The sequence below is a fragment of the Pollachius pollachius genome (assembly GCF_949987615.1).
Source record: "Pollachius pollachius genome assembly, chromosome: 1".
In the NCBI taxonomy this organism is placed as follows: Eukaryota; Metazoa; Chordata; class Actinopteri; order Gadiformes; family Gadidae; genus Pollachius; species Pollachius pollachius.
In genome coordinates this window covers 32,659,310-32,682,931 of record NC_136934.1, presented here as the reverse complement: position 1 = coordinate 32,682,931, position 23,622 = coordinate 32,659,310, and the positions used below count along the sequence as shown (strand labels likewise).

The 23,622-nt window shown below is 43.8% G+C and overlaps 3 protein-coding genes across 3 annotated transcripts; 1 reads left to right on the top strand and 2 right to left on the bottom strand.

Moving 5' to 3' along the window:
* Nucleotides 1-1,082: 1,082 nt before the first annotated feature.
* Nucleotides 1,083-9,315, bottom strand: mlf2 (myeloid leukemia factor 2). The gene is made up of 8 exons (XM_079743257.1): nt 9,043-9,315; nt 8,545-8,656; nt 8,419-8,454; nt 7,934-7,987; nt 7,654-7,782; nt 5,891-6,050; nt 5,369-5,589; nt 1,083-1,640 (listed from the first exon to the last, which is right to left on the bottom strand). The coding sequence occupies exons 1-7, from the start codon at nt 9,084-9,086 to the stop codon at nt 5,372-5,374; spliced, it is 753 nt and encodes a 250-aa protein (XP_079599383.1). The 5' UTR covers nt 9,087-9,315; the 3' UTR covers nt 1,083-1,640; nt 5,369-5,371.
* Nucleotides 9,316-12,096: 2,781 nt separating this feature from the next.
* cdc42l (cell division cycle 42, like) lies at nt 12,097-15,903 on the top strand. The gene is made up of 6 exons (XM_079743283.1): nt 12,097-12,158; nt 13,109-13,213; nt 13,343-13,415; nt 13,607-13,716; nt 13,955-14,152; nt 14,864-15,903. Exons 2-6 carry the CDS (start codon nt 13,109-13,111, stop codon nt 14,951-14,953), a joined length of 576 nt encoding a protein of 191 aa, XP_079599409.1. The 5' UTR covers nt 12,097-12,158; the 3' UTR covers nt 14,954-15,903.
* A 613-nt stretch (nt 15,904-16,516) lies between these two features.
* Nucleotides 16,517-20,157, bottom strand: wnt4b (wingless-type MMTV integration site family, member 4b). Its single transcript, XM_079743245.1, has 9 exons — nt 19,945-20,157; nt 19,322-19,564; nt 18,690-18,843; nt 18,504-18,588; nt 18,249-18,380; nt 17,862-18,004; nt 17,596-17,736; nt 17,125-17,287; nt 16,517-16,912 (listed from the first exon to the last, which is right to left on the bottom strand). The coding sequence occupies exons 2-9, from the start codon at nt 19,408-19,410 to the stop codon at nt 16,743-16,745; spliced, it is 1,077 nt and encodes a 358-aa protein (XP_079599371.1). The 5' UTR covers nt 19,411-19,564; nt 19,945-20,157; the 3' UTR covers nt 16,517-16,742.
* Nucleotides 20,158-23,622: the final 3,465 nt, after the last annotated feature.

The window sequence follows — 23,622 nt, the reverse complement described above, 5'->3', positions numbered from 1 at the left end:
TGGGTTGGACAATCATTTAGCTAATGATGCAATGGCTATTAGCAGTTAACCTAGCAACGATTGATATGTACAGGTGTACCACAGACATGACAGTAGTACATATACATAACATGAATCTCTCCAAAACACTGATCAGTAGTTTCTCGAACCAAACTGCTGATCATCAAATAGAGACTAGTTTGGCAACCAAAATACCACATCCCATTCCTATTTTCCTCAGCCTCACTTTCTAAATCCTCAAATACTGTCCTACAGCAACAAAAAATGATGAGGATGGAGGAACTTCTTGGAACACAGCCCTGATCTCTTAGACCAAAGCCTACACATCTGGCCCTTTAACAATTTAAGGGACATAGACCACACAACCAACTACAGCTGCACGACCATAAAGTAACACAAGACAGGCTAAAGTGTGGGGGAGAGGGGGGTGGTCAGGTCACCTGAGCGAGCAGGTGATTGGACAGGTCAGGTGTGAGCATTGAAGGAGGTAGAGGAGACGGGGCCCCGCTGTAGAGCATCACTGTTGAATGGGATGACAGAAGCAGTTATGTGCTGAGCCAGTGCTAGTTTAGACTTATTTAAAACTGCTTCAATGGGTCATTCATTCAGTGCATGTTCCATCTGGAGGCCAATGGACCCATTCAGACCATTCGGTTCAATGGGATGCACACACACAATACCATTTTTTTTTCGATTTTCACCAGAATTGAACGAGTGGTTAGCTGGTGTTGAGGTGTACGAAAACATAATTACAAATATCATTTCTTCAAATAAAAAGACAAAAAAAGCAATCCAATATTGGGCATTTGTATAGCATATCAACACTTTAAGAGGAACTCTTAAAGCGAAAAGGCCCTTTCAAAGAGGTGTCACCAAAGGAGAGGTGTGACACGTATCACCAATTATGGGTCTGGTACCTTAATGCACAAGCGCATGGGTAGTAGACTAAACTAGTGAAGATAAGACTAATACCAGTCCCTACATAAAAGTAACACACCCACCACTTAGTGTTTGAGTCACCGTGTTTGTTCCACAAGGACACCTCTGTGAAAAGGTTCAATTAAGCCAGAGACAACACGATCAGTTTTTGCAATTATCTAACAATGTTTAATGATTTTCTAATCAGTTTAATTAAGTCAACAGTATACAATTCTATCCACAGACACACAAGTGTCTTCACAAACATAAAATGGACTGTACAGAGGATGCATGTACTGTGGTGTAGCACCGTATACTTTATAGTGCTGTGGGGCACAAACGCATGTCAAGTTTTGAGAATGTGTCTCTATATACAAAGTGTGTGTGTATGCGTGCGTGTGTGTGTGTTGTTCTATGCATGTGTGCATTGGAAGGAGAAGGTGTGTCTCTTGTGTTTGACAGTAACAGCGGAGAAGTCTAACTACAAATTACTGGATATTGGTGTGTGTGTGTTTGCGTGTGTGCGTGTTATATGTATAATTTATATATAGACAGTCCAGTCATAACAAACATCTATAATGGTCCAACTCTTATGACCACGAGGTTCCTTCTTCATCCTGTTTCACAGCGTCGGGCAAAAGCTTTCATCTCTCTCTCTCTCTCTCTCTTTTTTCGTCTTCCTCCTCTTCATCATCATCACTCCTCTTCTCATGTCTTAAACCCTGAGAAGAGAAAGCAGGAAAACACAAACTCAGGGTCTGATCCATACCATCACCCCCCCCCCCCCCCCCCTGTTAGTTTAAGATACATTTCATTTGTTTTTTTTCAGACAGATGGAACAAACATTTATACACCATGATGATGAACAAATAATGATCAATAATCCATTTGAAAGACATTCAATATATTTGGGCGATACATTATATATTGTAGGCGAAATATCCATAAAACAAAGACCAGTTATGTTTCTGGGTCTGTGTGAGGCTGGGTTTGGATGGAGGTTATGCGGACGTCAGGCATCGGTGTCTTTTATCAACGCCGACAGTCTTCTTCAATGGAGCATGCTGGGCGCACGATAGGGATCAGTATTTTACAACTCCAAACCACTCTTATTGCTTCAGAAATCAATTAACATAAACGATTGACAGCAGAAAGAAAAGACTGTTGCATAGAGTAACACGGATGGGCCATGCATGCAGCCAATCTCAAGCATCAACTTAAGACCTTCTGACAGTAGATCATCATGTCTGCCTTTATTCCTTTTGTGGCGATCGGTGATCAAGAAGAGGGCCTGTGTGGTTGACTTTGGATGCTTTTGATCAGCGCGTGTGATCTCATTGAAACTTTGCACAATGTACAAACCCGCTTTTAGTTTCATGATCATTGGAGGTACCCTGTTCAAATGAGAGCGTCTTAATTAGACCGTAAGTGGGTCGTGTTTCCAAGAAGAGCCCTCACACCGGCGCTGCATAGTGTCTGTATAACTCATAACTTCAAGCACCCCCCCAAATCTTTATCCACTACCTCCCCAAATCTATATCCACTACGGCCAAAACCTATATCCACTACGGCCCCAAACCTTTATCCACTACCTCCCAAAATCTTTATCCACTACCTCCCAAAACCTTTATCCACTACCTCCCCAAACCTTTATCCACTACCTCCCCAAACCTTTATCCACTACCTCCCCAAATCTATATCCACTATGGCCAAAACCTATATCCACTACCGCCCCAAACCTTTATCCACTACCTCCCAAAACCTTTATCCACTACCTCCCAAAACCTTTATCCACTACCTCCCAAAACCTATATCCACTACCTCCCAAAGGCTTTATCCACTACCTCCCAAAGACTTTATCCACTACCGCACAAAACCTATATCCACTACCGCACAAAACTTTATCCACTATCTCCCCAAACCTTTATCCACTACCTCCCAAAGCCTTTATCCACTACCTCCCAAAACCTTCATCCACTACCTCCCAAAACCTATATCCACTACCGCACAAAACCTTTATCGACCTACCTACCAAAACCTTTATCCATTACCTCCCAAAACCTATATCCACTACCTCCCAAAACCTTTATCCACTACCGCACAAAACCTTTATCCACTACCTCCCAAAACCTTTATCCACTACCTCCCAAACTCTATATCTACTACCTCCCAAATCCTTTATCCACTACCGCACAAAACCTATATCCACTACCTCCCAAAACCTTTATCCACTACCGCACAAAAACTTTATCCACTACCTCCCAAATCTTTATCCACTACCTCCCAAAATCTATATCCACTACCTCCCAAAACCTTTATCCACTACCTCCCAAAAACTTTATCCACTGCCTCCCAAAACCTATATCCACTACCTCCCAAAACCTTTATCCACAACCTCCCAAAACCTTTATCCACTACCTCCCAAAACCTTTATCAGCTACCTCCCAAAACCTATATCCACTATGGCCAAAATCTTTATCCACTACCTCCCAAAGCCTTTATCCACTACCTCCCAAAACCTTTATCCACTACCTCCCAAAACCTTTATCCACTACCTCCCAAAACCTATATCCACTATGGCCAAAACCTTTATCCACTACCTCCCAAAGATCTTTATCCACTACCGCCAAAACCTATATCCACTACCGCCAAAACCTTTATCCACTACCTCCCAAAACCTATATCCACTATGGCCAAAACCTTTATCCACTACCTCCCAAAATCTTTATCCACTACCGCCAAAATCTATATCCACTACCGCCAAAACCTTTATCCACTACTAGGGATGTGAATAACTCAAAATTTTCATGGTCGAATAATCAGTGAGTGGTATGAACGAAAAATCAATTATTTGATGTGTGCCGACATTCACAAAGGCAGCCATGGATCATCAGCAAGAAAGCACTTAATATCTTAAACGCAAAAAAAAACTACCTGCCAAGTAGTTGCAGTCAAATTTTCTGTTCAGCCTTCAAAACGAGAGCTGGTAAATTGTGAAAAATTAATTAAAATGTAATCAGACAACGTGGTTATAGGCTATAGACCCTAGAGTATCTGTGGTATAAAGGCTGGGACGAATTTCGAATTATGAATATGTACAATGCATAACGTTAGCTCTCTGGCTGATAGCTGAGCGGACTAGAATACCTCCCGTTGCCAAGCTGTAGCTAAGGTCCGTCCTATTTACTGGAGGAGTGAACCATTGCATTAGAACCTTACGGGAGGGTAAAGATTGTTCCAGGTATTAGTCAAACCCTCAGGCGTTACCAGGGAAACAAAGTTATGGCTTGTGAAAAACGTTATATTTGTATATTTATAAAACGCATGAAAATATAAATGAATAGTCTTAATTTATTTTCTTTGGCAAGTAACCATGGTATGAGCGGGATAATGCCCTTCGAGGTGTCGAACATTTGTTCCGCCATTAATTCTTGTTTATTAGAATGGGAAAAAATGTTAATGGTCCAAATGTTAAAAATCGGTTTTGACCCTCAGGAACGAATAATCAAATAATCAAATATTCTGACCCATCCCTATCCACTGCCGCCCAAAACCTATATCCACTACTGCCAAATTCTTTATCCGCTACCTCCCAAAACCTATATCCACTACCGCCAAATTCTTTATCCACTACCTCCCAAAACCTTTATCCACTACCTCCCAAAACCTTTATCCACTACCTCCCAAAACCTATATCCACTACCGCCAAATTCTTTATCCACTATCTCCCAAAACCTTTATCCACTACCGCCAAAAGCTTTATCCACTACCTCCCAAAACCTTTATCCACTACCTCCCAAAACCTATATCCACTACCGCCAAAACCTTTATCCACTACCTCCCAAAACCTTTATCCACTACCTCCCAAAACCTCTATCCACTACCTCCCAAAAACTTTATCCACTACCTCCCAAATCTATATCCACTACCGTCTATTGAACACAGAACAAACCTAACAGCGAATCTTCCGAACCCGTGTGGTCTTTCTTCTAGGCGGCGCTCAGTATCTCGTCTGATGTTCGGCCCTCTTTACATTTAAGCCCTCCGTTACCCAGAGGAGGCCACTGAGTTCCTCAACACAGCACTTAGGCTACTCGGATGTTTGGAGCTTTGCCTTTTGAAGTCTTGTCACTTAAAAGAGGAAACAGGGAATTCACCCTTTTATTTTTGTTATGTCGGGAGCGACTTGGAAATAGCCAAAATGCATCTTAATGAGAGCTATACAACCATCCGTACAACTATTGCAGCGTTTAACTAGCCTTAATGAATAAAAAATATATTTCCCCAGCGATACCGATAGCAGCACCGGGTACGTTGCAGCTTATCAATGTGGTCCACGCACACACACGGTGGTCCACGCGCACACACACACGGTGGTGCACGCACACACACGGTGGTCCACGCACACACACAGTGGTCCACGCGCACACACACACGGTGGTCTACCTACCTCTCACCAGTCGTAGCGCGGGCGGTTGTGGGGTGGCGGAGGGGGGTGCCTGGGGGACTCGTGGCGGTGGATTGGCGGGGACTCGGAGGATGGGGGCGCAGCCAGGGCCAGCTGCTGTCCGCCCGCTCGCCGGTCCCGGCAGTAGTCCAGCCCCCGGGCGCCTGGGGGTGGGTACCTCCCCGCCTCCCGCCTCCACTCCTCGTCGAACGCCGCCGCCTCATCTGGCGGTGGAGGGGAGGAGAGAGGAACACAGGGTTCAGTGACTTGTTGTTAACCATCTCTTTGTGTAACCAATCACATTCATTCAAGACTAAGGTTCAAATGTTGTGATTTGGTCATCATGACCAACCTGGGGTCGTCATCTTTGTCATCGTTCTTTGCCTACAGGTAGACTGCGGACATTTGGGATAAAACACACGGTACCTTTCAACTTGGTGGTCCTAGCCACTAGACCCACATTTTGAATAAATAACCAAAGCCTGTGATTTCTAAGCATAAAATGTGTTATCTCCATGTACTCACTCTCCTCCAGGTTGATGTAGTCCTGTCGCTCCTCGTGGTCGCCTGTGCGGCGGTTCCGTGAGCGCTCCATTACATGCCCGCGGTCTCGGATGTGGTGGCCGATGGCCAGGCGCTCCACGCCACTCTCGCTGTCACGCATGGCCTGGCGCGTCTCACGGATCTGGGCACACACACCATTCCAGCATGAAATCATAGAACTTATCATAGAACTTATCACTGAACCGAGAATAACTGACTGGTGTCCTGACTCAAAGATTACTATGTGGCATGGCACATCTACGGTCATCCACAGCCAACCTGCGTTTTACGTGCTACCATAGACTAGCCTTTGTCAGTGGCAGGGCTCTGTGACTATGGACGGTGCTTTCCAAGCATTCAAAACGGAGAGGGCAAAGAGGAACGTAATAAAGGAAATAAATCCTACGGACGATAAAAACTACGTAGCTACGACATATCCAAATAACAGGCAAACTAACTGACAGCTACAACAATCCTGTCAGAGTATGTCAATGAGCCGCCTTGATCAGCATATTTCCTCTGCCTAACCCTCTACTCATCTCAATAACGTTACACAAAGCATAGGGAGAGGAGAGAGGAGAGGAGTTGGCTGTACGATAATCACAACAGCGGATTAATTTTAGATCAGTTCAAAATAGATACCTGTTAAACAGTCAGTTCTCTAAACACAACCACCAAGTTCACACATCGCAACCATTAGAAAAACATATCTATAATGCCATAGCAGTTTACGGAATCCGCTGCACCACCTGACCAATGAGCCATTGGGCTTATAAGGCTACGTTGTGTGTGGATGTGTAGAGCTCCATTTGAGCAGAGATATATTTTGATTGTCTGTGTCCTAGTGCGGGCTAAGCTGCTCGGTATAACGACACGGTGTGTGGTGCATTCATATACAACCTCGCTCATTTAAAGCTCATACACAACAACGTTACTTAAAAAGCATCACAAAGTTGGGTCATAATACGCACACTGCTTCACAGAACTCTGCACAAAACATATTTTTAACCTGCAGTTTCAGCTGGTTCAGTGTTGGAACTTGGTGTTCCAACACTGAACCAGCTGAAACTGCAGGTTAAAAGTATGTTCACTTTCATTTTAAGGCAAAACCAATCTGCGGAGTCTAGAACTTTTATACGTATTGAGGTTCAGCAATTGCAAAAAGCGTAGGAAAGTATAAATGCTAATTAATGAATTCAATCAAAACATCGCCCATCCCTAAAAGTATAACGAGACAGTCCTTAAGGGTTGCTTAATGAGTGCAATTTAAAACTATGATCACTCAATTTATGACCTGGATTTATTTTATTTGACATGTCGTGATAGGTATGTTTAAAGGCCATCGCATCAGAAGAATTTTAGAAGCAAACGTTTTTTGTAATTGCCATGGCTACTTTCCTACATAACCTGAAAACACCCACATATTAAAAACAATGCTCTGCTGGAGCAGGGACCTCCTCTGCATGCCTCAGTATTTGACTGTGCTGTTTTGAGGGGGGGGGGGGGTCTTTCCCTCTAGCCTGTCTGAACACTGGTTCCCAAAGGCATCATCAAACTGTCCTTCCAACTTCACACATTGGTCTGTGAAGCCCCCTGGGTCCCCGGACGTGATTAACGGCTATGAAAATAATAAACTGGATTGGTCCTGGACTTAATGACAGCTGGCCCTGATTACTTTGCCATGGCCCTGTGTGTGTAGGAAAAGCATTAAAAAAGCAGGCAGGAGTGAGGCAGCGCGTACTCACCCCTCCAGGTGCCGTTCTCATTTCGCTTGTCTGTTGGAAGACTTTGGGAGCGCCGGAGTCTAAGGAGGAGTAGGAAATCACCGTCGACGAGGAGTACGTCTGACAGTTGGGGGAACCCGACATTCTCTCCTGTTAGACAAGGAGGGCACGTTTAGGGAGTTGAAGACATATGATTCCATCAATCCGCCTGACAGCGGGGTCAGCTAGACCCTTTTTGTGGAATACTGCATTAGCAATGCACTAGATTTACGATACCAATGTTTGATCAAATGAAACTCACCATATTCTCCATCATTCCACCCATCATGCCAAACATATCCATGAACCCGCCACCCTGCAATAGAGGTAATTCATCAGATGTTAAAAGGCTCCTGTCAGTCAAACCACCAATACTGTCCACAATCAATGGATGGTTTGTTACACAGATGGTTTGTTACGCAGAACCCTCATCTTTGGAAACAGTTTGAACAGGAGCAGGCACTTGGCAGGTGAGTGGATGAACATCTGTATGTCTATCGTTTTCTATCCCGTATCATGTAGATCACTTAGTTCCTCAAAGGACGCTGATTGGTCCAAACCACTAGTGGTTTTCACTTTGCAGTGTCCCTTGAAGACTGGCAAGATTGATTCTAGCAGGTTCCTAATCTTGCAAATCCAGCTGCCTATCAAGGTTAACTTTTTCCCCCTCGGAAAATACATTTGTAGTGGTGTGGACTGTGGATAATAATGAAATGTTGACATTCCAATATGATAAAAATGACTCACCATTCCCATCATACCAAAAGGAGCCAAGGCTCCAGCCTAATAGAAAAAAAAGAATATCAACCAAATTTACACTTGAAATAGTTCACGATTACAAATGTTTGCCTTGAGACACAAACACACACACACCTGGAGATGAGGTGCACGTGGAGGCTGAATCTGTGGGGCAAGAGGGAAAGGTTCAAACCCAAATGATCCAAATAGACCCCCCATCTGCTGTCGATGAGCTGCAAATGGATCCCTGTAAGAGAAAAGATCAAACTTAAAAAAGGACCAACAACATCAATGTCCCTGTGTATTGGGTTAAGTATGGACACACAGCTGTTGACAAATGGAGATAAAGTTTAAAGGGATTTGCGACAAACAAACCAAATATATGCATTTGATACAAAGCTATACTTGCAAGGCTATGCATGCATTGTAAAAACGCTCTGAGCTTCATCCTGAGCTCTGAAGGATGTATAGTGCGCCCCTACATGCTTGCAAGTCTATCATTCGATAGGGTTCTTCTCCAGTATAGCATGCACAAGCAAGCGTGTTATGAACGCACATTGCATTGGTTCTGCGTGTTTCACTAAAATCGGCAAACACTTGATAATATCACATTATAATACGAGCATAACTCACATCATGAAAGGACTGTCATCAACGTCATTCAAGAATCGAAACATGTTAGGTAATTCAGCTAGCTAGTATTAGCCAGCTAGCTATATAAATGGTCGGTCAACAAGACAACAGTGGTCTTTTGGATTCAAAGCCCCCAGCAGAGCAGCGAACAGATCCCCTGTACTGTGGCACTGGACGATATCCTCACAACGGGTCAGGCGGTACGGTATCTTTTCAGTACTCTAAAGGGTAATTGTATTTTCAAGCTACCTGCACCAAAAATATAAACGGAAGTCTTTCTGACAAAGGAAGCAAAAACATCAGCAAGTCAGCACAAATATTACGAGTTTGGACTTCCGGACGATTCTTTCAAAGCAAAAGCATTTTTTACTCAATTAATTTCGTTATATATAAATTCATCAAATAAATGTAAAGGTACAAAATCATTTTATATGTTTCATATAACCTTATATCAACAGCCTCTTCCTCTGTCTTTTGAAAATAGTATATATTTCCTGAACATGAGAATATTTCGTAAGGTCAATCTGTGAATAAGCCATTTGGTCTAAAATAGTGAACTTCGCCAAAGTGAAAAGACGAGTTTTGATTTCAGGAAATTGTAAATAAAGCAAAATTACGAGAAATGATTCAGAATTGGCCTTGACTAGTCTTCCTCATTAATCCTTGATACATTGCGAACTTTTTATGATAAGGCTGCTGGACTTCTGTTGGAAATTTAAATTAAATGTTACTCCTGTCCAGCATTTAAAGGCGATACACCTATTAATATTGCTCCTCTGCAGACGGCTTGTGTCATCCTCTTTGTATCGGCAAGCCTTTGGTTTCACAAAAATCTAGGATTGACAACCATCCGCAACCTTATGTCAATAAGTCTGTGGAGCATATATACGTGTTCTGAACTGATTTTATGCTTTACACTTTTTGAGAGAGAGTTGCTCACAGAGCATAAGTGCCACATTGGTGGGTTTATCACCATTAAATACAATCAGATAAGACTTATATTTGCATTAGAGAACTCCATGTAATTTGGACAAGCAGTCCGTATGCAAACGTATAGGCCTCCCAGCTCCCCCATGTCATCATCTGTGACCTTTATAAAGAAATTATGTTTCTTTAAGTAAGACATTGTTTTTATATTGCAGAATTTGATATTCTTTAGGCGGAGCAACACAATTGTGTTGGCCGATTTTCAGTTTGGAAGTCATGTCCTCAAGAATCCACTACTGTTTTCTTTAAAGAACACTGTTTAAATCACATTCATATTGCAGAGCTGAATGCTAAAAATAGCATTTAATCACATTAATATAACAATAATATACAATGCAATGGGGCTATGTTAGACCATATAAGAAAACCACAGACCAGGGGTCAGCAACCTTTTCAACTTGCAGTGCCAGTTTTACATTTTCTCGTTAATGAGTGTGCCTTAAGCAACAATGTATTAAAAATTAAGCTGAACTATGACACAGCGACCAAAAACATTTCCAGAAGACCTGGAATTGTACTATTTCCATATAGTCCACAATCATGCATCAACATTTTAAATGTTTTTTTGGTTGTCATATTTGCAACATGGGCTTACAAATTATAATTACATATGTCCCATCTTAAAACACCATTTTCAGAAACTCATTCAAAAACATATTTGCACTGTGAGAAATGTAAAAAACGAGAATATATGAGAATGTTGGAACCATCCACATAAATATCTTTACGACATGTACAGCTTTGCAAAACCATGTGAAGGCGATGCATAAAGGCCACTTGCAACAATATTTCAAATATTTTCTTCTCTATTACTCACAACATAGGTTTAAAAACTATTAATTGATCCCATTTCAGACCACTGGTTTCTGTAACTAATTTAAACATATTTGCACTGGGAGGAAATGCCCAAAACAGAATAAAGTGCAAAAAAATCGGTAGTAATGATTATGCTGCCGAATTGTGCTGTGATTTCTTTTAATGATAATAATAAAAGAAAAATCAAAAAAGTTTTTTTATTTTTTTATTTTTTTAAGTGTGCCAATGATTATGCTGCCCCGTGCTAGTGGTGGCACGCGTGCCTAGGGTTGCCGACCCCTGCCATAGACCATTTAAAAAACAGTAAGGATAATATACTAATATACTCTTTTGAGAGGTGCTTTATAAATAGTTATGATACGTATTATTATGCAATTCATACAATATATATTATATCTAATTAAATAGTAGTAACATGTATACTAGATATAAGATTGCACTTGAGAATGTAACCTCATACACATCCCCTTGATAGGTTGAGTTACAATTATCAGCAATGCAAGGGCAGTTAGCAGTTATTATGTAATTGTTTAATAGTCCATATATTGTATAATTATGTATTGTGCCTTGCCCCTGGCTCTAGGCAGTCATTTGGTCCGTAGCAAGCAAACATCTTCAACCAAGCCATTATCCTATATCTTGGACATTGCCACAAAGCACATAATGACACACATAGCGACTTGTATTGCCTTAAGTTTCTCTTCTGTATACAAGCTTGTCAACAAGATAGGGAAGCTCTAAATGTCCAGCCCTTAACGCCAAAAAGGACAGCACTGTGACTATTGGTGTATTTTGTTTTCTTCTCTCCTTATCTTACGCCGACAAACCCATCAAATAAATGGAAATATGTGAAAGGCCAATAGTTATGTTTTTTGTTTGAAGTTTGTAAGCTAAAGAAGAAATTCCGCGCTGAGTGCAGTACTTGACTGCCACTGCTACAGAGACAACCTGTCATGAGATGAGACTTGGTTTAAGGCTAAGCCCCGCCTACACTTTATGCATCCCGGGGTGATATGCATAAAATGCACAACCAATATAAAACATATTTTGTATAGATTCAAAGGTAATTATACAAGTCTATACATGGATGAGTACCTGGCTTTATTCAGGACTCCCTGTGATTCTATATATATTTAAACGCTTGTTTTTCAGATCAAGCCCAGAGCTCTACCTGATTGGTCCACTAGGGGTCAGTGCCGCCCCTCCAGAGGTCCGCGCGCAGTCGCTCGAGCGTCCCGTTTGCGGTTGCGCAAAAATGTTATTCGTATTGTAAACCCGGATGTAACCAACGCCTAACCTGCCCCGAAAAAAACGTAAGTAGAGTTTTTAAAGAAGTCACCGTTGTTCAAATGTTGTTAAATGTAGATATTAAATCCTAGATTTAACGTCAGCACTTACATGTCGTTGACCCTTTAGTGACAGAGAACTATTTCTTGTTGGTTCCTCTTTGTATTCTCCAACAATCCAACGAGTTAGCCATCGAGCTAGCCCAGTGTTAGGAGAACTCCGCTGTCAATGAAGCTGTCATTAGGTTTCGTTTATTCGGGATGGTTGAACACTTATTGGCTCGTTTTCTGTTGAATAATATAAGTCGTGACTCGTGGAAATACGTTCGGACCACATGACAATGTATTAATTAAGACCTGGATGGTAAATCAGGCTGGAACTACAGCTTCGAGATTTATGTGGAGATTCATTTTTCTCTAGCGTTATTTATATTATAGCTGTACTTATTTTATACATCTATTGGCGTCTGATTCTGAACTTGGCTATTATGATTGAATGCCTTTTAAAGTATAATATGAATTAAATTGTTGATGAAGCGTACAAGTCAACCAAATTCCTGTCTGAAAGTGTTGTGACTCAGGCTAGGCCTATGCAGTTCCTCTCCCCGGTCCATCCTTGGCATGCAGCTGATGTATGCGGAAGCCTTCTTTCTTCACTCTCGTTAATGTTTCCGCGCGTGTAGGAACACACCTACTAAAGATCTGCTATCAAGTTAACTCCCTAAACATTTTATTAGTCAAATAAAAAACATGGGCAGTTGTGATAGACGTCCCTAACCTTTTATTATTAATATTTGAGCCTTCTTATTGTAAGACATTGGAGTTGTTTAACAGCTGGTCACGCATGTCACCGATGTAAAGGGTCTGAATTTAGGAATAATGTGGTTTAGGATGTGTTATTTTCTCTGTATGCCTTGGTGCTCTTGTCAGTTATCTTTCCAGTCGAGATACTCAATCGTTCTTTCTTTCACCCATAGATGCAGACTATAAAATGTGTTGTGGTAGGTGACGGTGCTGTAGGAAAAACATGTCTACTGATTTCCTACACAACAAACAAGTTTCCTTCAGAATATGTACCCACGGTAAGAAATGTTAACATGAAAAAAAAGAAACACCTCACTCTGTAGATAATGGATTGTAATAGTTATATGAATAAAAGTCTGAATATCACCTCATATTTTTAACAAAGTATATTTTCTTGGTTTCTAAAGGTCTTTGACAACTATGCAGTGACTGTAATGATTGGTGGTGAGCCCTATACACTTGGGCTTTTTGACACAGCAGGTAACGTCATTCTAAACCTTCTATTTCCCCAATCTCTTGTCTAAATCAATGAAATTCAATAAACTGATCATGTATATTCTTTCCATTAATAACCTTTATTTCCGCTGTCCAGTCTTGTTGTTTCCTTTTCTAAACCTATCCATTGGATTATATTAACTATCTACTCTTTTCTTTCTGATTGGCACTCACAGGTCAAGAGGATTATGACAGATTGCGACCCCTCAGCTACCCTCAGACGGACGTGTTTCTTGTCTGTTTCTCCGTCGTGTCCCCTTCATCCTTTGAGAACGTCCGCGAGAAGGTTGGAATTTCTTCTGTCATTGAGCATCTTTTACCTTGTATCATGGGGGCTCGAAACTGTAGTGGCTAGGGTGTTTGACTCTCAGCCAAATGGTACTAGATTGGATTCCCAAAGTCTGCATCCTACCTGAAAAGATTGATTTGTCGGCAAATAAATAATGCTCATCTTCTGCTCAAATGATCATCACAACTAAAACCAGTTTATTTTCCTCTCCTCTGTCTTCTGTTTGTGCCTGCAGTGGGTCCCTGAGATCTCCCATCATTGTCCCCGCACACCGTTCCTCCTGGTGGGCACCCAGGTGGATCTGCGGGACGACAGCAACACCGTGGAGAAGCTGGCCAAGAACAAGCAGCGCCCCCTGTCCCCCGAGAGCGGAGACAAGCTGGCGCGCGACCTCCGCGCCGTCAAATACGTGGAGTGCTCTGCGCTCACACAGGTGAGGCTCCTTAGTACTAATTCAGTTAGACCACTTGTTTTTGGTCTAACTGCCCCCCCTCCCCGTTACATAACAATTCCCAAGTGTCATAGCATTAGCTCCACAACTCAACTTGATATACCTTCCAGATAACATGAATCGATCTACGTGTGTATGTGTAATACCCTACGTTATAAAGGCGAATTCCAAAAACTTGAATTTCTGCTTATTTTACAAGCAGTTGCTACAGAAAGTTTTCTTCTCCACGGTGCGGGATGCCATGATATAGAGCTAGCCCTGATAATATGAACATGACTGCTATGGAACACTCTTGGCTACAGGAAAGAAACAGTAGCTGCTTGTAAAATAAACTGTATTCTTTGTTTTGAAAGTTGTCTTTTTAACAGATTTAATTACAGAGGGGTGCAGTGTATTCAGTTTGTTGCAATCTGCTACCTCACCACTAGAAGCCATTTAATCCTACACACGGCACCTTTAAATTGAGTTGTGGAGCTAATGCTATGCCTCCTGAGAATCATGAACCGGGGGATGACTGAACCAATCGTCCAAAAAGTGATCTCACTGCTCTTGTCTCAACAAAAGGCGAAAAGGCAAAAATCTTGATCCAACCCTTTCACGAGTTGCACCACTTTGACCCTTTCTCTCTCTCTCTCTCTCTCTCTCTCTCTCTCTCTCTCTCTCTCTCTCTCTCTCTCTCCCTCACTCGTGAAGCGAGGACTGAAGAATGTGTTTGACGAGGCCATCCTGGCCGCCCTGGAGCCGCCAGAGACCAAGCCCAAGAAGCGCTGCATGCTGCTCTAGAAGAGCAGCCACACACTGGGGATGGAGGGAGCACCCGGGTGAATGCGAAAAATGAGAGATACGGATCAACGGCTTGTGGGGAGGGAGGGGAGAAAGGGACAGAACAAGAGAGCAGGGACGACCTAAGCTGCGATCAATGTACACAGATTGTGCCTTCATATTATGTATTGAAAGAGGCCGCGCGGGAGGGAGCCTGTGTTGTCCTCACACGGCCACCACCGAGGGACGACCGCGCTCCAATCCTCCGCTTGTCTTCCTGCTTCTAGTAATAGCAGTGTTACTCCTATCGATACCTGGGTGGGGCTGGCCCCCCCGCCTGACTCCATTGCCCCTCTTTTTTAGGAAATATTTGTATACAGTTGCAGCCAGCCTATTGCCTGCTTTTTGTGTCCTTTTTTTCCCTGTGTTTTTCTGCCTACTATTAAGCCGAATTTTTTTTCTTTTCTGCTTACACTTAAGTTACGGATAAGTTGCTTAGTATGCAGTGCTTTTGTAGATCCAACGAGCAACTTACTGTTGACTAATGCTGTAGCTTCTTTTTTTCTGCCACTTTTGATTGATCGTACTAAGAAATGTACAAGAGATGTCTCGTCACTCCAAACCAGGCCAGCTGTTTCTTTCATCCTCCAAGGGAATTTTGGGAAGACCAAGTGCATTGTCGCCAATCTGCCTTTTTGCTGGTGACTTGATTCGAAATCAATTATATTTTATTTTTCTGTATGTTATATTAATTCTATGTCGTTTTATTCTTTCTTTTTTAAGGAGTCATTTTATTTTATTTGGAACTTCTGCTAGTGTATCCATATTTTGTGATTGATAATATAACAAGATATACTGTTCTATTTTGACCAGATCCTCATCTTTATAGAACTTGAAATAATTTTCTTAGAAACCTTTTGGGTGTTTGCAATCAAAGAATGTTTGTAATAAAATGATTTGACTGAAAGGTGCATCTTTATGGTCTTTTTATCTGGAATGGACCTTGTATATTAAAAAAACAGTTTAAATAATAAAAAAATATATATATTTATATATATATTTATATATTAAAAAGGGCTTAAACTTTCCACTAGAAAAATAAGGTCTGTCATTTAACTTTATAAAGACAAGAAAAATACAGATTGGATGAACTACAGTATCATTTTAATTGCCCTAGAAACTGTCATTTTCACAACTGTGACCACATTAGTGTGCGATGGAAAACAAGACACACTGATAAGAAAGTTACTTTTTGCGGTTTAAGGCACCCCTGGTTTGAATGGAAAGAAAAGAGCAAGGACTGAATGGCAGATATACAAATAAATAAGCCAAGACGGAGACACAAAGAGATATAAATACATTAAATGTACAAAGACATTCTACCCTATTACAGGGGGTTCAATCATAGACAGATGCGCAAACAAGCAGTAAGTGCTGTAATATTAGTTTTGGTTAATTTCAAAGAAACAAAACAGTTCTAGTCAGTTCTATGAGATACACTGTGTCTGGATATGTGCCCATGCCTGTGCTTCTCTTCTGGTCTGGCCTTGTCTGATTCTTGATAAGGGTGTATATTTTCCTTCAATAGCTTGGCCCATGGTTATCCTACTTGCTTTTGCCCTATAAGTGTGTTAAAATTGGCCACTAATACAGGATAAAGTGAAGAAGAAAGGAAGTGAAAACAAGTTCCCGTAATCACCTTGCCTAAAACAGCTGTGTTAAATAGTAAATGTGTGTTCAAAAGAATCTGTCTTTTGTATAGTGTGTATGTGTGAGTCTGTATGTTTGTGTGCGTGCATGCTAAGCCCTATCAGACTCTGCAGGTGTGGATAGTCACAGTGTTCTTGCACTGCTGGCAGCGGACTGAGCAGCACCAAGAGAACTTGCAGGAGCAGCGCTGTACCACCTCAGCCCGACCCGCTCGGTACCCAGGCCCACAGCACACCAGCTCACAGCCGTCCGGGGCGAGCCGGGACGTCCCTGTGACCGGGGTAACAACATGTTTACTTCACTGTAATAAGGACTATCAAGGAGTGGATAGAGACCTGTATTTTTGGATTGATGTGCATCTTTGTTTCTCTGTTGCTAATCTTCACTCTATCCAGTTGTTGTTTTTTGTAGAAACTAAATGTTTGTCCCTGTTATAATCCCAGTATCTCATGGCTGTGGGGTTTCAGAATGGCAGCTCTCACCGTTGCAGCGTCTCCCAGCCGTGCCGGGGATACCGTTGTCGGGGTCCAGATGACAGAAATCCGGGGAAGGGGCCAGGTACACCAGGTCCCTGGCGGCTGGTGGCTTCACCTGGGGGTCTCGGGGCAAGAGAGCAGTCCTTGATCCTATACGAGTCAGACGCACCTGCGAGGAAGACCGGTGGATGGAGAGATGGGTCAATAGTCAAGAAGAATTCATTACATCCGACCTTTGGGTGTCTGATCAGGAATCTCTAGCACTTGGGGGAAGCTCAGTGACTCAACACACAGACCCTGTAGGCAATAAACCCTAGTTCGATTTCGACCTGTGATCATATGCTACGTGCCGTTCTCTTTCTTCTTCGACCAACTTCCCCGTCTCGCTTCACTCTGATAGCCTCAAAGCCCATGAAGAAAATGCAAGGACTCTGTATTCAGTTCAATTCTCTGAAAAACTAGAGCATGCTGGGATACCTCTGTGGCGCCGTCGAAGCGTTCCTTGAGCACCGCGCCGACACGCCTGAATGGGGGCATGACCTTCCAGCAGGTTCTCAACTCGCAGGAGCCCGAGACGCCGTGGCACTTACACTCCACCTGCATATTGTGCAGAATAGCCTGGGAGAGAGGGAGAGAAAGAGACGCGTAGATTCGAAAAATAAACAAAAAACGCAATGTCCTGCTTGTTGTAAATAAACTAAATGAGAAACAGATGAGTCAGGCTGCTGCTGCCACCAACCGACCTTTCGACCGGCCTCGTTGTTGTGGATATTCATGAGGGGTCGACCTGCTGATAAGCCCTTAGCTCTCTCCTGTTCATCCACAAACGTCTGGGAGAAGGCCACCCCATAGGACAGGTTGTCACTGCAGCCTGACCACTGAAACCCTGTACAGCGGAAACAGAGAGATAGAATCGGAAAAGGGTTGTGCTGCCAGGTTAGTTTTCCCATACAAGGAATGGGTCATTGTGTTTGGGGGTACTTCAGAGAGAGTGAGAGAGCGCAAAGAGAGGTGGTTAATCTGATGCAACACATTATTGTTAAACTTGTGCCAATCTACAGCTTTTATTGTGAAGCCCGCATCTCATCAGATCTGTGTTCATGGGGACGGCTGTGTGTTTATGAGCTCACCCTCTGGGCTGACCCCCCTGACCTTCCGGTCACAGCCACACCTCTCCAGCTCCCCCCGGCTGCAGGCCCGCGTCACCGCCATCGCCACCGCCGCCGAGGACAGGGCGTGCACGAAGGCCGCCTCGCGTGTCCCTGGTTCAGAAGAGCATGAGACGTGACCCGACGTAAGAGAAGAAAAGACGCTCTACTTTGGCATTACGATACGCCCCCTGCAGGAAACCAATCTATGGTAATTCTCATGAATAGTCCTCTCACCTTGATGCAGGACCTTCCCAAACACGTTGATCCCGCGGGGCGTGGTGGAGCAGTTCCAGCGCCGGTTCCTGAACTGGTGCTGGCACTAAAGTGGTGATATTCAAGGTGACATTCAGCGGTTTATCGGATGCATTCCCAATGTTTTTCCCAATAACGACATTGCCAACGGCCTCAGGGGTTCCGTACCTCCTCGATCACCATCTCGGCCGCCTTGCGCACGGACTCCATGACCTCCCCCCTCGCCCTACACACCCCCACCTGCCCCGAGGACAGCCCTCGGAGCCGCGCGCAGGGGGCGTCACCTGACACGGGCCTGGAGCGGGGCAGCCTTGCCAGGGAGCTGGGGGAGAATCAGGATGGGAACAGGTTGGGAACAGGTTAGGAACAGGTTGGGAACTGGGCATGCTTCATTACAGGGGGGGACGTGGGGGGCGTTGGGGCGATGGAGGACGCCGGGTTTCAAAGAGAGAGTCAATAAAGGAGGGGAAGAGTAACAAGGGTGGAGAGGAGAACAGCGAAGTCGTACAGAAATCAGGGAGAGAAAGGGAGGGAAAAAAGAAGGTGGCGGAGGTAACAATGGGGAGATGTTTCTAGGGAGAAAGGAAATGAAGGACGGACTGACGGACAAAGGGGACAGAGGAGGCACAGTGAAGGCGGAGGGAGGGAAAGAGAAAAGGTCACGGAGTGGAGAGACACAAAGGGAGAAAGGGGAGAGACAGAAAGAGATTTAGAGACACGTCACCATCTTTTAAAAGTTATAGCATGACAAACAAAACTCTCGCCTTTCTCTTGCTGCCGTTTTCGCGCGCCAGACTTACAGCCAGTTGGTTGCCATGGAGGGGTGGATTGCCCATAGCAACAACAGGAGGAGTGGTGTCGTGAGATTGACAGCAGAGACAGTTGGCATCAGACTGTCTATCTGTCCGTCTCTCTGTGTCAAGCGATTGGTCCTTGGATGGCTGGTGGTGAGCCTGCCCTGTGCTCCCCCAATATCTCCGGCCCACAGGTTCCACAGCTGGTCTACGCTTGTGGTCCAGAACCCGGGGATAATCCCCGCATACCTGTTCATCAGGTTCAGGGAGGAGGGAGTGAGGGATGAGCAATTTGGCCTTGAAAAGTAGTTAATGCTCCCAGAATGTTTATGACTATGACTATTATGACATTTACTCTACGTTTTAGATTGTGATTGGCTTATTGAACTGATTCAAATGGTTATAACAATTGTAACGTATCTGTTGATCGGATTAGTTTGAAAGATTTTAATAATTTAAGCAATTTATATGTACTATTCTCTATTTGCAATGTGTACAGATTTTTCTACATTTCTTTAAAGTATAATCAAAAATTATCTGCACAACTTTCCACACATATTGAAGCTTGGATCCCTTAAAAGATTTCCCCTAAGATTTCTTTACAAGATTAAGTAAATTATGTTTCTTACCAGTTCTTGCCTTGTAACCAGTTGTCCTCGTTTGGTGTAGATGAATAGAAAATGTAATCCGAATTTTCACTTTATATTGGAAGCATGCTCAAATAAGTGCATTGAATCCCCAGCAGATGTTTAGAAATGTAAAATAAAGATTATCTGCATATCCATGATCACGTTTCTTTCATCAAATCAATATTAATAAACTAGTAAACCGTCAACAAGCAATGCAGCTTCAAATCAATCTGACGCCACAGAAAAAGCATTATGTTTTGATCCAAATGGACCTTTGAATATTTGCCCTCTCCAAAAAAAGATTTTTGTCTTGTCCGGCTTAAACAGAAAGAAGAAGTGAGAGTTGCAAGAAGAGAGTGATTGGTTATAAAGGACGTAAAGTGCAAGGGTGGGAGAGAGAGAGAGAGAGAGAGAGAGAGAGAGAGAGAGAGAGAGAGAGAGAGAGAGAGAGAGAGCGAGAGAGAGAGAGAGAGAAAGACAGGATGAGGTGAGGAGTAAGGGTGGTGGGAGGGGAGCAGGCATGGGGAAGGTGGATGGTTACACCATATTACAGTGTATTAACATTGACAATGAGAAATGGCCGTCATCCTTTGTGTATGCATGACGAGCACAAGACATGACCTGAGACAGGAGCGTAAAATTGGCAATGTGATTATGGTCGTCATTTCCCCTGAGTTTGTGTGCTTCTTTGTGTGTTTGTGTGTGTGCATGTGTACATGTGTGAGTGTGTGCGAGCGTGTATATGACATGTGTTTGACGTTAATGTGACACAAAGCGATATGCTTTCAGTGTATATTTAGTTATTTGTATGCATCTATGTGTCTATCTGTATGTGTTTAAGTGGGTCTTCTAGTAGAACTCATGTAGTGGCACTACTGGGGACCATACTCACAATGAATGTATTACCCAGCAAGCAGTGCAATAGTTCAATCATTTCATTTCAATATAGTTATTCTATTGATCAATATGCAGACACCCTGCAGAGCCTCGCCAGGTGAAGTAACACAGCAGATACCTATGGATGAATAGGAAAAAAGAGGCTTACCTAATGTTTAATTTTCCCAAACTTTGTTGCACATTTTACGAGGTCCCCCTCCACCTCCTTCCCATTCTCCCTCCAAACTTGCCCTCTCGTTCTCCCCTTCCTCCCCCTTCCCCTTATTGTCTTAGAAGAAGGGATGACATTTAGACAAGCGGGGAGAAAACACTCCGCTGACAAATATTGAAACTGAGGCAAATAAATCACAAGATAGGGGGGATAGGAAGGGCTTGAGGAGAGCGTGGACGGACGCAGGAGAAGAGACGCCTGGCCTGAAAACATCTCTCACCAGGACGCCCGGAGTAGACCGCTCCATGAGGTAGACAAGCTTTTGAGGCAAAAAAAAACCCTGCGATTTAATTATGAAAAAGAGAATTGCATTTCTCAATCTTAATGTCTCTTCTTATGTCTTTTTATTTATTTTTTAAAGTATTTTAACTATAACAGCAAATGCAGCAGTGCTCTTAATCTGTGCTTGCATAGGCTTGCATACAGTGAGTGTGAATACATTTATCACACTCACTGTATTCAGTGCACTGTATGCACTGTATCACTGTAGGCTCATTTCTTATTCAAATGAACCTGTGTGGGGCTGGAACCCAAACAATGGCCGGCGCCAGTGGCGTCGAGGATCAAGGCCTGTGGATGACCAGGCTACCTGAACCCTCTGACACCCCGCTCACCATGACCACCCCATAACTACCCCCCACCCTCACATACACACACACACAGCCTCTGTCTCTCCCCCCCCTCTCCTCTTCCTCCACCCCCCTCCCCACTTGCGTGATGGCCCCTCTTAGTTCAGTATCTGTAAAGACAGGTTGACTTTAGGCCTCCAGTCTTTTTTTCTTTTTTTCTTTTACTTCTCCTGCATGTTCGTATTCATCCCTTTGTGTCCCCTGTTTCCTCAAGTGACGTCTTCCTGCTGTCTCCCGCGGCAACGCCATGGCGACCAGCGGCCCGCTGTCATGTCCGGCGCCTCCGTTACGTTAATCCCGTCATCCCTTCACCCCTTCTCTCGTAAATAACGCCCCCTTTTATTTTATCTTCATCTTGCCCCCCATTTGTAGCCACTACATCATGTCGCGATGGCCCCCGCGCCAATTGACTGTATCCCCGGTTGCAGGACTTAAAGAGGATGCTTATTAAAGCGTCAGCGAGGAGTTTGCCCTCCATGTAAAGATTACTTACTGGCCTTCAGCGGTGGCTGATATAAACCTTTTTTTAACAGCGTTTCACAGACACTCACAGATGTAAATGGGGGCAGCAAGACAGTGTCCTGGCTGGGGGGTTTTACTCCAGGCTGAAAGGTACTGGGTTCGATCCCCATAACTCTATCATAACCCTGGGCATCGAGAAGCGTAGATGCTCCAGGACCGTGTTGTTTGGGATAAAAGCATCTGTTAAATGACTAAGGCAAATCTCAGCTTCTCCATGGGCTCGGTCGGCTGATGCTTATCATGCATGGGATGGAAGGTTGACCTAATTTTAAAATGGTTGCCAGAATCCGCTGACTACATAATCTACTGCGCTACAGATTTCTCCACAAGGGGAATATAATGGAGATGGGGAGGGACATTGTGCCTCTCGATCATGATTGTCTGAGTCGTTTTTGCTCATTCACCCCCGAACCTTTGTACTCTACACCAGGGACCTTGCTCTCCCCTAACCTCGGTGCGCAGATCAAGGAGTCCTCTCGGGCAGAGACATGACCACTCCGTCTGAGCGCACTCACTACATTGCCGCCCAGGCATCTCTGCCAACAAAGAGCCAGGCGCACTGCTGCGTATGAATATCTGTGTGTGTGTGTGCAGCGCGTGCACGTGCGAGAATATTATGGGATGGCAGCAGTGTTGTCAGGCAGGGAAGGGGGGGGGGGGGGGGAGCAGAGTGGGCGGTTTTGGGGGGGGGGGGGGGGGGGGGGGGGGGGGGGGGGGGGAATTGTGTGTGTGGGGGGGGAGGGTGTGGACGAGCCTTGAATATTGTGGAATGGATGGCGGGCGATGGGGGTGGGGGGGTGGGGGCGGTGTGAGGTGAAGATTGCTGTGCATATGGGATAGAAAGAGTAGGAGGGAGTGTTAGTGACGATGGTGCACATGAGTGCATGTGGTGTGCGCAGCCATTTGAGTGCGTGTGTGTGTGCGTGTTTGTGTATATGTGCGTGTGTGTGGTGGGCATTCAACCGATGGTAAAAGACAACAGCCAGACATAGGCCTTTGTTCAGATGTGATCTGCATGTACAGTGGGGAATATTATAGAGTGTGCAGGAGGAAAGGAGAAACTAGTGGAGGGCCCAATGTGGCTCAATCACTTGTGTGTGCTTTTAAGCCAAGGCCGTGTTGAGGCCATTAGCACTTAATTCCCTGTGTTTTAACACAAACTTGAGAATATCACAAGTCTCAGACCGCTTTACCTAATATAATTTTAACCCATTTGCAGATGATATTCATGGGCCAAGTACATTATGTCTGCTATCTGGGTTTGGTCCTTCTGATCACCTGGTAAGGAGGTAGCTACTCTATCCTTTATCTTACGGGGTGAAATCAGATATCATTGTTATAATATATTAAATATTTGTATGCGTATCACCTTCACTGACAATACAGACAAACTATTTTAATATATCTACAAAATGTTAT

Excerpts from the sequence above, each read along its gene's own strand:
- cdc42l (XM_079743283.1), top strand. The coding sequence starts at position 13,109 with ATGCAGACTATAAAATGTGTTGTGGTAGGTGACGGTGCTGTAGGAAAA. Across the intron at positions 13,214-13,342 it reads CTTCAGAATATGTACCCACG|GTCTTTGACAACTATGCAGT; the intron begins GTAAGAAATGTT and ends TGGTTTCTAAAG. Across the intron at positions 13,717-13,954 it reads TTGAGAACGTCCGCGAGAAG|TGGGTCCCTGAGATCTCCCA; the intron begins GTTGGAATTTCT and ends TTGTGCCTGCAG.
- wnt4b (XM_079743245.1), bottom strand. The coding sequence starts at position 19,410 with ATGCCAACTGTCTCTGCTGTCAATCTCACGACACCACTCCTCCTGTTG. Across the intron at positions 18,589-18,689 it reads CCGAGATGGTGATCGAGGAG|TGCCAGCACCAGTTCAGGAA; the intron begins GTACGGAACCCC and ends TCACCACTTTAG. Across the intron at positions 18,005-18,248 it reads CAGGGGGGTCAGCCCAGAGG|GGTTTCAGTGGTCAGGCTGC; the intron begins GTGAGCTCATAA and ends TCCGCTGTACAG.
- mlf2 (XM_079743257.1), bottom strand. The coding sequence starts at position 9,086 with ATGTTTCGATTCTTGAATGACGTTGATGACAGTCCTTTCATGAT. Across the intron at positions 8,657-9,042 it reads GATGACAGTCCTTTCATGAT|GGATCCATTTGCAGCTCATC; the intron begins GTGAGTTATGCT and ends TTTCTCTTACAG. Across the intron at positions 7,783-7,933 it reads GTGGAATGATGGAGAATATG|GAGAGAATGTCGGGTTCCCC; the intron begins GTGAGTTTCATT and ends CTTGTCTAACAG.